The following is a 12,914-nucleotide window of genomic DNA, read 5'->3' as shown; positions in this document are numbered from 1 at the left end:
TGCTTTTGCATAATTTCCATAATATCAACGTTACATGCGCGCGTGTCGCGCTAACGCAACTACTATACAAAGTTATAAATTATAGAAAGCCCGCGTGTGTGCATGCGACATACGCAAACTTTCTTTGTCCTTAGCTTGATTTTGTTGCAATTATGTACGCAAATCGTGTTTTTCTTACTAGCTTTATCTCCATTGACATTCAGAACTTTATCTTATGATTACTATCGTTGAGCTATTACGTGAATTATTTGGTCTTAGTCTCATATCGCGCAACATCTTGATAAATCCACGATAATCATTGAATACGAATCTTTTATTCACGTAATTTATACAAAGCTAGCAAGAAGAACAGATGGATGTACGCGATATTCAATATTGATCGTGTATATATAAAGCCCATTTTAAAGTCGAGAATTGATGATCATAGTAGCATGTGATGTAAATCTGTAAACATAAATATTCTATCTATAGATTGAATTCACTAAAAATATTGCTATTAATTAGTATCTCTTTCTCTCTCTCTCTTTCTTTCTACCGTGAGCCCGATTTCCGTTAGGAAATCTTGACTGATACTATAAAGTCGGAAGGAGCCGCCGATTCGTCGCTGGAGCTCATGCTCTCAAATAGCGCCTCGATCCTGTTGCTCGAGCGGCTCATTGTGACAGTTGCGTTCGCCGCACGAATTCGATTTTATAGTATCGATCAAGGTTTGTTAATTACGGAAATTAAGGCCATGGTCGCGCCGCATAACAGAGATCAGCTCAGGGTGCGGTCGGTTGCGTGTTGTTCGCGGTCTGTGAGGAAGCAAAAAAAATGGTTTTTAGATTATATAAGAGAAGGAGCGGCTAGAAGGGATGAAAGTACAGTAAAACATTATACGGAGCATATTGTAACGCGTGTATATATATTTAAAAAAATTTTTTAAATATGTTGCCAAATCAATTAAGAAATAGATTAGAAATAGTAGGAAGAGAGCAAAAGACAAACAAGACAGGCCGAGGATATTGCAGTATAATTTCGTAGAACAAAAAGTGCGCAAAAGAATATGTTTTATGAAGAAGTGAAATTGTATAATAGCCGTATAATTGTTACTAGCCGAGACGAAACAATGTGAGAGCTGAACCTTGTTTAAGCCTTTAAGCAAATGTTAAAGGAATACATTTTATCGAACGTAATTATGTAATTATATTACAAATAGCTGAGAAAGTTAATAGAGAACAATCGATCAATACATGTTAATAATAGACTATTTTGACAGTTAGCAACTAATCAACAAGTTGTGATTCGATTTCTTCTAAATAAGAATGTTAAAAATTTTTATACATGTGCAAAATCGCACAACTTAAATATATAAACGATCAGATAACGAAACTCTATTTACAATCTAACTTCAACTTTCATTTAATTGCAACACACATATACAAAAAAGTTTATTTTGAAAGTTTATTTTAATTTCATCCTACAAAAAAAAGGTATTTAATTATTAAACTATTCAGGCAGTCGGTTCGGTAACAACTTCGTATTTGAATATGTACAAATGTAAATGTTATGGCGTGTAAATAAGATCTTATACAAATTACATATTAATCTTTAGCGTATTAAAGATAATTATGCTTATGTTTCAGAGACTCCCCGGTGGCATCTTCGTCGTTGGTCGCCAAACGTTTCGGAGGATGGCGCACCAGCGGAAATCATGATTACGTCAGATGCCCTATGCGACAACCTGCTTCCATGGACGAGCGGTGAAAGCATTTCGTTTTGTTTACGATTTAAACGCGCGAAACAATTCGTGACAATTCATGAATCTTCGACATTCTCTGATTGTCAAAAAGAAAAAAGAAATACGGTTGAATCCCTTAATAAAAAGCTTATATTTGGCGAACAAATATCTCTCCGATAATTTAAGAACAGTATCCGCAACATCTATTATAAAATGCATTCTCTCATGAATTTACAACAGCCGCTCGATATTTAAATCTCGATGCACTTCCCTGAAAGTTATCGGTCATAAATATGTCATCATAAATGACACCGTCTCGTTCTACAAATATCTCCTCCTTTATTAAAGAATAACGAATAATTAGTCGTATGCTAAGCTTTATACGAGAACGATAATATCCATGCACGCAGAACGATGCTTGAATTAAGTATTTCCAAAGATTCAATAAGAGAAGGCTCTTGTTGCAAAACATAAAATAAATGATAAATTTCAAATATATAGATATAAAATTTTAATAACCAAAAAAATAGAATCAAATCTTATCTTAAATATTTATTTAATATACTTATTCAATTTCGAAAAATAATTCAAAAAAATTATTCTTCATTTTAACATATATGATATATTCCCAACTATTCTCTACTCTAGTTTAATTAAATTCTATTCGAGTCAAAAGATTGGAACATATAATAATATTCTTTAGAAAGCGGTAGAAGTTAAGATAAATTCTAATTCAATATCGATTAATTCCAAAAATCCTACAGGTATTATCGGCGATCATACGAATCCGAACCCCCTCGTCCGATACGGTATCATCACTATCACCGACGCACGGACGCCGACCGGCACTCGAAGAGCTGCGATTATGCAAGGCGAGAAACCACAGAGTCGAGCATCGAGGTACAACACTTCGGTTTACCGATCCTCAGCGTGAGTGAGCCGAGTCCACCGGACGAGAGCGAGCGCGTCGATGACTATTTGTAGGATTTGCTTGCCGAGGACTTCCTCAAGGAACTCCTCGTGTAACCTACCCGGTCAATCTTCTCATCCCGATCCGATCTCGTCCCTAATCGCGGAACTGTGAGTCGCGACCACGTATCGCCCGGATATTTTACTTTCTCTCGAACGTATCATCGATATAGCAATCGTTCTGCGATAGTACATACTATACGTTGTTACGTTCTTCAGGAAATCGTAATCGAAATAAAATAATCCGAGTAAAGCGAGAGCAAGGATTTCCCGATCGCATGCAATCTCCTCTATTTCTATTCGTTGTAAGCGATATTCTTTCATGCGAATCATTTTAGAAGAGATCATGAATATATATTTGCTACTTGTCTGATAGGAATCGCGAAACTATGAGAAATATTCGCATTTGATCCAGACTTATTCCTCGGTATGGGTTGAAATAATACAATATCTAATATCAATTACTTCTCAATACAATGACTTATGTTCATTAAAATATACTTTTTCCAATATTTCTAGAAAATCTCTAGAAAATTATATACGCATGTCGGAAAACATAAAATTTAAATCTCTATCTTTTATATTATAAAGAATATACCGAGAAAAAAATTAAGTCCGGATCAAATTTGACTATCTTTTGTATCATATATTTCTAGAAAGTATGTGGCTTGGTGAATAATTTCGTTACTTCGATATCCCTAATATTATTAATTTATATTACTAATAATTATAAATTTATATTAATTTGAGAGAATTTGCCCTGTCTTATTTTGGAGTCTCAAAAATTATAATCAAATTTGCTCCACTCACAATGTAATATCTTAATATCTTGTGAATATTTTGATGTAGCGTGCGATATAAAAGTTATGAATGTCATTCGAGGTTGCTTGTTTATAAGCTTATACAGTTACAATTCTCCTGTATGCACGAACAAGTGCGTAATAATGTATATATATATATGTCTCCTTCCATTCTTTGCACTTTCCTAATTTTCACGTTGCATTTTCTTGTCTCAATGCTTAGAAAACAGCTTTTCTCTTTTATGTGCTCGCTATTATCAAGATACACTATATCAAGATCTAAGATTCAGTCTTAGTTGCAGCTTGAAATTGAATAGAAATTGAATCATTTCGATTTAATGTTGAAGCCATATCTAGATATGTATTAAAAAAAGATATTCATTTTTTAATTACGTCTAGTGTCTATATAATAATATAGATCATGTTCAAAGAAAATATAATAACAAAGATATACATATATGTACGTCTATATTGGATGATTTCAAAGAATACTTCAATATTAATATGACTTATATTATTTAATTTTGTTAATGCGGATTTTATATATCAATCAAGATTTCTCTCTCTACTAATGATAAATAGCGCATCGTGAAAATCATGCAAAACCATTAAAAAATATTAGGCATTTCCATCTGATTAAAGCCTACATAGGTCAAAACGTCTGTGATGTTTATGCACATGTTTAGCCTGTGATAAGCTCTCAAAAATGTTATTTTAAGTTATAGGGTATATATTATTTGTTTAAATTAATGATTAACTTGATAGGGCATATATTACTTGTTTGATCCCTCTTAAGCAAAGATAAATGTGCAGTCTCGCGCGTATTTGAAATTACGCCTCGACCATTTGCGATATTATATCATTATATAGGAATTATATCACGATATATATAAGATGTCTTGAATCAGCTACAGTCCTTCTATCGTTATAAGAAAAAATGCAGCTGATTGAAAATACTCCCTGTACGTATCAGGAGCGATAGAAACCGATTTATTTACACATTATATATTTCTTCCAAACAATTTAAGACTTGTGCGTGCGAAATTTCAACGCATTGATGTCTGAAAACTTGAGTTGTGTTCTAATCGTTTGCAATAATTTTTCTTTATATTTATTCTTCATTATCTTTTTTTCTCATATATCAACATACGATATATGAGAAAAAAGATAATGAAGAATAAATATAAAGAAAAATTATTTAATAATGTTAATAGAAAATATGCTAATAACAAATTTATTTCTAAAAACATGTGCTATTTTCTATATATAATATATCTAATTTTATATATATGATTAAATCATTTATAAACTGATACGAATTAAGCAAAGATTTAGAAAAAAATCGCTATTTTCAGGTATCTGTGTGATTACAAAATTCTTCTTCAAAACGCACGTAGAAACGTGATTTTTGATATGGGACCTAATCGCGGCTGAATTGCGAGATTCCCTGTCTCTAAAAGATATCAAGGAGAAAAGAATTTCTCTCGGTAATTGGCTTATCGCTTATCAGGGTTCATCGTAACGTGGGAACAATACAGATTGTGTAATAATGCGTGCGACAGATTCTCGTACCGGGTTATCCGGAATACCCTATAATACAACGCCTTATCAATCGATTAAAAAGCCGCATGACTTTTTTCAATAATAACGATTCACCGCAATCACGAAGCACGTGCCTCTCATCGCTATTGGTCTTCCCTCGACTTCGTATCTTTCGACCAATCGTTATAGGAAGAAGGGGCCATTATTAAAAATCTCAAGAGAGTGTAAAGAGGTGTCGACAAAAATATATGGTCAAGTCTACATTGCACATTTGAAGGTAAAAGGATTTATTACAAACACATTCACAAACACATACATACACATATATACTTTTTTGAAAAGTTATAAAATAAGTATTATTTATAATTATATGAATAAAATATATGATATTAATTGTAGTTTAAAATATCGTATTAAGATTTGAAAGATAATTAGATGGTTATGTCTCTTTATTTATTAAACAAGAAAGTCGAAATATTATCTTATTATTCTAGTATCATTTCAATATAATACTTTTTTATGTGTGACGATTTAATCTTTAATCATATCATGCGAAGGGACTGATTTTTAAAAACATATTATAGCATTATTTGTATTTACAAAATAAGTAAAGATATATTTCAAGCAGGGTTCTCATTCCTATTTATACATATCGTTAAAAACCAAATGTGATTTTTTTATTTTTAATATTTTAAATTCTTAATATCATTATGCTGGTAATTTATCAACCGCAAAATTTGGGGACCAATCAAATAAAATTATATATATTTGAAAAAATATCTTTACTTTCACTCGCATGAACATTTTACACGATAAAATGTTCGCATATTGCATTGTAAATTGAGAAAAAGATCATTTTTCTTATATACATACACATACAATAAATCCCTGTGAATATATAACTCAATAATCCGGGAGATACAAATATTGATCAATTTTTATTTTTAACTTCTCAACAGTTGAATAGTGAAATTGAATTAATTTAATAAAAATACATATATTAGAGTATATCTATTCCTATTCAGTTAATTTTTCGTACATACCCACATACATACACACACAGCATACATTTTTTACGATTAGTTTATTCATCGATACCTGCCAACAGTCAATTAAAATTTTTCATCTGTAATTTTATAAAATTTGAGTGCCCAAAATAATAAAAACATGTAAGCTTTCCATATGTTTAAGTTGCACTCCAAAACTAATACAAAAATTTAAGTTTTTAAAGCACTGAATCAATAGTATAAAGAAATAAAGTCAAAACTTCCTTTTCGATATTATGATATTATAATATTATATAATATTTTACAAATAGATGTGCAATATTATTACAGATAACTTTTCTATAACTTTATCTGTAATTTATAGATGTATTAATATGGAAAGAAACTTATTAATTAATCTTTGCATTACTACAATTTTGTATAGTATTAACAAATAGTGTTATTGTACCTCTTGTCCATAGAAATAAAATATATATTTACTTGTTTATTTATTTGTATTTTAAAGTATAGCACAGAGATATATTAAAGGAATATTTGAAAATTTTAACAAACTAGCCCAAAATTATTCTTGTCATTTCAACGTACGTTTCATTAAAATAAACTTTTTTTTAAGTTAAACTTAATGTTTAATATTAAATATTAAATCCTAAAAAAATTTTAATATTATATAAATCTGCAATATATATAATTTTCCAATATTTTGTACTCTCCAAAATATATAGTGCTCTAAGAAGATAATTCAGATTGCTTTTAGATCTTGGCGCGAATACTGTCGCACGTATTAAACTACAAAGGACGAGTAAATTATATGACGAGCGGGTTTATACAACAGTCATTATAGCAACTATTTAAGAAAAACGATAAAAATCGATAATAGGTGCCTCGCGATCTTTCATCTAGTCATACATTTTTGTTATCTCGTCCATTGATAGGCCGCGATCAAGTGGCGTTCCTTTCTCTTGTAATACGCGTGTAAATATCCACGACCAATATACATAATATATTAAAATATGTATAATAATTAAATTTACATACGGACGATCCTTGTAATTCCTAGAACACGTTTCAGAATTTAAGATCGCAGCCTTACACGACACATGTTTGATTTTTATTCTACTCGATACTTGTGTATCAGATGACACAGCGCGAGTGATTTTTTAAAAGTATGTTATTCTAAATTACGTTATATGTATAATTTTTATATAGATAAGTTAAATATGGAAGATAATGTGTCGCGAAGAATAATTGTATATCGTCGCTTGTGTGTATCGAAAGATAAAATTTGCATATTTGCGCCCTGTTAGTTCAGAAAATCAGGAAAATATCGAGATCTTGTTAGCAATCATTTTTAATTTACAGATCATAATTTTGTAAAACATGGAAAACAAGGCCAACTTTTGACGCTGCGTGGTAGAAAAAAAAATTGTTGCTTATAATAACTATAATTTGCATCGCATGATCTTTTGCACGAAATTTTGTGTTACTCGGAACCAGCAGTTCTGACGGCCGCCTAAGATTTATATATCGCAAATATACATATATGTAAATGCATACATATTTATGTGTATTGACAAATACTTCATATATTATAAGTTGATCGAAAGAGTGATGATGCAATGCTTTAAATTTTAAACAACAATATTGTTTTTGTGGAAAAATATCTAAATACTGGGAGCTCATGCTGAGATTCATTTGTGCGCTAAACTACTTAATTGAGCGTTTATGTTTAACGCTTTCCAGCTTATTTCTCTTTTCTATCTCAATATATATATATATATATATATAATTTATTTTAATTAATTTAAAAAAATAAACACATAAAACTTATAATTTGTTTAATATGACAATATAATGATATTAATTTATTAGAAACTTTCTTTATTCCAAGATGAAAGTTACTATACTAATCTGAAAATTTTTACAATAAATACAAAAACTTTGCAATATTTAATAAAATGTCTTATTTAAATCAACTCAAAATCATGTTTCGCTCAATGCTTTCTCTTCAAAATATCTTAAGATAATTTTTATATAATATATATTAAATGTTTATTAGCAGTGACATCGAATGATATATATATATATATATATATATATATATATATATATATATATATATATATATATATACATATACATATAATAATATCTAATTAAATAACATAAAATTTAGTATAAGTAATTGAAATATTAATGGTTTTGGATACTATAAACTTTCTTTTTCTTTATTAAATGCGTATAAAAGATACTTACGTTGAATAATGAAATGACAGAGAGTTTACCGTTAAATATATGTTAATGGCTAGTATATATGGCTAGTATGTATAGCATATATAGATTGTCTGGAAACAATTTGATACAACGAAATATAAATTATTACTCAATAAAACATTGGATAAAAAAATTGTATAATACATTATTAGCAATAAATAAATAGATTGCGATATAAGATGAATCAAAGCATGAGCTATCATACATATACATTCAATCGTATAAAAAAAAACTGAAAGATTTCAATTATCTCCAGATATTGATAATTATAGCTTTAAACAAAGAGACCAAATAATTAAAAAAAATCCATATTCTCTTACAAAACGGGCAGAAAGACTCGAATTAAGCAATTTTACAAAGAAAAAATATCCGTCTATTATTATTATAACTTGCATGTATATACATACATATATTATATTATATATATATATACATATATATGTATGTGTGTGTGCGTGTGTGCGTTTGTATGTAGAGATTAGAATTCTGATCATATTGATCTGAATTTTGATCAATGGTATATGAAGTTATATTCGATCGATTGAGGGTGCGAATGAATAAGAAGCTCTGTCTATTTACTTGGATATAAATCCTATATCTAATACCATATAATTGAAAACTCCAAGTGAATAGTGATAAGAGATACTCTAAGTAATTTAGCCATTATTTAATGGACATTACAATCTAATCATAATCAGAATAAGTTTAGTATATGAGTTATAACACCATCAATACACAGTGACTGTTTTCAGATCAGAAAGATAAAAATATTCAAAATAATAAAGTTATATCGTGTATGATGAATCCAATTAAGAAATCTTATGTTCCTTACAGGAAAATAAATATTATTTTTAGCAGATTTATATATAAAGCTGTTTTCCTAATAAAGTCACACAATAATCATCTTTTCTCGTGATTCTTAATGACCCCTCCGAAGAGGAAGTGCCTTGCCTGTATTTCCTTCAGATTCGGGACTTGAGCCAAGCTATGGGTCCCTCCTCCTCCAGACAGCCGACCCAGAGAATTCATCGTCCTGGGTTTGCGCACTAGCGCATGCGAGAACCTCTCCAGACCCACCCGACTCCCCCCCGGCCGTGCGAAAGGCTTAAGGACATTCTTGCCCCCGATCTACTAGCCAGGCGTCCGCCTGGTTTTCAATCGTGACCCCCGCACCCTAAAGAGGCCCTTTCCCAACCCCGATGCCCCAGACTCTACCCCAACACGCAAAACGCGCTGATGTGCTCTTAGCACCCTTCCACTCCTCTAAGAGGAGCTTTAGGGTGAGCCCTCTCACCATGTCAAAGTGGCACACCGTCGAGAGGGCGTCGAGAGGGAATCTAACCTTTTTTTTTTGGTAACGGAGGGGAAATGCCTTTACGCATACCCCGCCTCGATAGGGTTCGAGGCGGCGTTATGTGGGGCTCACCCCCGGCCTAAACAAACGGCCGGGGGACTACCCACTAAAACCCCTCCGAGTGATCTAGGCCCGGGCGTTAGAGGAGGCCTTTCCGGAATCTGGCTGTTGCACTACTTTGGAGAAGCCTTCCGCCTGCGAGCCTTCCACGCGGGGAGGAGTGTTGACCTCCCCCCCAGAGTCCCCATTATCGTGGGGACTCTCGCTCGTATTGGGGAGAGGGGGACCACCACCCCTTTCTCCCACTTCCCGCCGTTGGCGTCGCGGGGTTGACGTGGCCGGGCCCGGGAACCCCACCCGGGTCACCGACAACCGGACCAGCGTGTCTCGCGGGCCCTGCGCGCCAGCAGGGGGAGCCGACATGGACCGGAGCCAATAGGCCCCAGGTCCGCTCCCCCCGCCCGCGTCACGCCGTTGCCGGGAAGGGTCTTGTGAGCTGCGAGGGACGACTGTCTCCGCGCCCGTCGACCTCCCCCCGTTGGGGCCTCCTGGCGCGACGCTGTGCCGCGCCTCTGCGGCCGGAAGACGTGAAGGGTTGGCGGGTCCTGCCAGCAAAAGGTTCTCCCCGCGTCCCCCTCCCGTTCGCGGCCGCTTCGTCCCGTTGGAGAGCTTCCCGACGTCCGCCGGGGAGTCTCTCCCTCTCTCTTTCGGCCTCCTCCTTCTGAAGCATGACCGCTTCACAGAAGGACGAGACCGCCTTCCAGGACCCCCCGCTCTCGAGCATCGTCGCAATGACGCTCGAGAGCGAGAGGTCATTACCCCCCCCCCCCCCAGACGTTGGACGAGGACACGGCGCTAGTCTGCCCACGCTGGACAAACTTCCAGCGTGTACTGCGCCGTGTCCTCGTCTCCCCCACAGTGGTGGCAGCGTGCGTCCTCCTCGCGACCGATACGGCACAGATAGGAGCCAAAACATCCATGGCCCGTCACTATCTGTGTCACACGGTATGACACCTCGCCATTCGCCCTCTTCACCCATTTTAATAAACGAGGGCGGATGGCCTCCACGACGCGCATCCCCGAATTATCTCGGGAGCTGGAGAGGTCCTCGTGCCATCTCTCCAGCATGCGTCGCCGAACCTGAAGCCTCACGGCAGCCCTGACCCGCGGGATCAATGCAACGCCTAGCCCATCGAGCTCTTTAGTACGCCGATAGACTTCGGCGTACATTTGAGCAAAGAGCTCGATGAGCGGCAATCCCGCCAGTATCGAGGCTGCTGTATACGACACCGTCCGGTATCCGCAAATAACCCTGATGGCGACCCGTCTAAAAATTCGGCGCAGCAACACCATGCTGCGCTTACTCGCCATCAGGGCATCTGCCCACACTGGTGACCCATAAAAGGCCACCGCACGGACGGTTGTCGCATACAGACGGCGCACTTTCCCGTCCGGTCCCTCCAGGTTGGGCAGAAGGCGACTCAAGGCGTGAGCCATTGCCTCCGACCTGGGGGCCAGACGTTCAAAGTGGCTGTCGAAGCTCCAGGACGCGTCCAGGTAGAGACCCAAGTACTTAAGCTGGGTCCCTACTCGAACGGAGGTGTCATCCACCACAACATGGGCCGTCACCGGGGGGGCTCCGTGCTCCCCCCGATGCAGGAATAGCGTCTCGGACTTATGAGGCGCCACCCCCAGACCTATGCTGTGGATCGCGCGAACGATGCACGCTACCGCGACGTTGGCCGGCCTGACGGCTTCTCCCCAACTGTTGCCCCCGGCTAGCACTATTGTATCGTCGGCGTATCCGACGACACTGCAGCCGGGGGGAGAGCAATGCCCAATACGCTGTTATATGCGAGGTCCCACAGGGTGTGGCCAAGCACTGACCCCTATGGAACCCCGCAATAAACCCCCCTTCAAGGAATACACCACTGTCGGTGTACTCCAGTCTTCTGTCCCGGAAATACGCTCCAAGAACCTCCACCAGGTAGAGTGGGAGGCCAAAACTAATATCGGCTTCCTTCACCCTGTTCCAGGGCAGGGTGTTAAATGCGTTGCGGATGTCTAGCGACACCGCTAACGCCACCCTGCCCTTCCTCCGCAATGGACCCCGTGAGGGATCGGACGCGCATGATCGCGTCAACGGTTGAATGTCCCTCGCGGAATCCATACTGATCCTGGTGAAGGTCCATCTCTCCCCGGGACAGATGCTGGACGAGATGGCCAACTATTACCCGCTCCAACATCTTGCCCGCCTCGTTCAACAGGCATATCGGCCTGTATGCAGAAGGGGAATCCTTGGGTTTGCCCTCCTTCGGGATGAGGACCAACTTGGCCCTCACCAACCTAACCTAACCTTGAAGCCGGAGGGAACAGAGGAGCGTGGAGAATCCCCGGGAGCCGATAACAGCAGCCAAGTGGCAAAGCCAAGGAGCCAGAAGACGAGAAGACCGCCAAGGTACAGAAGTGTACAAAGACCAACCAAGGAAGCAGAAGGGGAGAGCACGATGATCAAGGTGCTCGAGAGAATCAGCTCGGACAAGGCGGAGAACGTGGCTGACCGTGCGGGCTAAGGAGAGTGTAAGGAGTAGTTATAAGACACACGAACATACACTTCGCGCAGATATTACATACGTACACTCAATTCTATACTTTCTACACCGGAACATATACACTGGATGTAATGAACAGATACATGTACACCTGCACGAAAAGTGCTACACCGCGACACCGTTTTGAGTTGATTTTATGTTTAGAGTCGCGGTAACGTTTATTTTATGGGATTTGGCAATAAATCCGGAGCCCGGTATAAAAGGCGATGCGGAGCGGCACTGAGGGCCTTTTTCCGACTTGACGAGTTTTGGATAAGAATTATTAGCTGTTTGTCTTGTTACGTCCAGACTCGAGGAAGGATAAGTCAGTGGAAGGGCGCAACCACTATTTTTATGATCCCGAAGTTAAACGTCTCGAAGTGTTAGAATCAGGTCGAACGAACTTGACAGTCCGAAAACCAGGTAAACGACCATTAGGTCGCTATTACTCTGTTTTTCAGAAGTTCGCTCGGCGGTCCCTTTTTGGTAAAAGAATTTAATTTTTATTACGCGGGATGGGACCAGGTGCGATCTTTTGACTGGAGAATGAGAGGGGTTAAAAAGATTGGATTTAAATTAGAATATAAATTTATTCATAATAAATTAAACTACTTTGGTATACATTATATCAAATGATGTGAACAATAGTTATTTTAATAT

At 37.3% G+C, this 12,914-nt stretch overlaps 1 protein-coding gene across 6 annotated transcripts in view; it reads left to right on the top strand.

Annotated features, from left to right (window-relative positions):
- LOC138935909 (uncharacterized) overlaps positions 1-8,068 on the top strand; it is a 71,371-nt gene extending 63,303 nt beyond the window's left edge. For 4 of the 6 annotated variants that reach the window (XM_070300829.1, XM_070300823.1, XM_070300825.1 and 1 more), the window contains 2 exons: positions 1,626-1,742; positions 2,485-8,068. In XM_070300829.1, the coding sequence (XP_070156930.1) occupies positions 1,626-1,742; positions 2,485-2,704 (337 nt within the window). In that variant the 3' untranslated portion in view covers positions 2,705-8,068. The remainder of the gene's footprint in view (positions 1-1,625; positions 1,743-2,484) is intronic. The other 2 variants (XM_070300827.1, XM_070300828.1) reach the window with 1 other exon arrangement.
- The last annotated feature ends 4,846 nt before the right edge of the window (positions 8,069-12,914 follow it).

The sequence above is a fragment of the Polyergus mexicanus genome, unplaced genomic scaffold, assembly GCF_030449975.1.
Source record: "Polyergus mexicanus isolate NDT 795.1 unplaced genomic scaffold, iyPolMexi1.0 SCAF_8, whole genome shotgun sequence".
NCBI classification, from domain to species: domain Eukaryota; kingdom Metazoa; phylum Arthropoda; class Insecta; order Hymenoptera; family Formicidae; genus Polyergus; species Polyergus mexicanus.
Note: the sequence above shows the minus strand (reverse complement) of the source record. Positions and strands in the feature narration are given on the sequence as shown.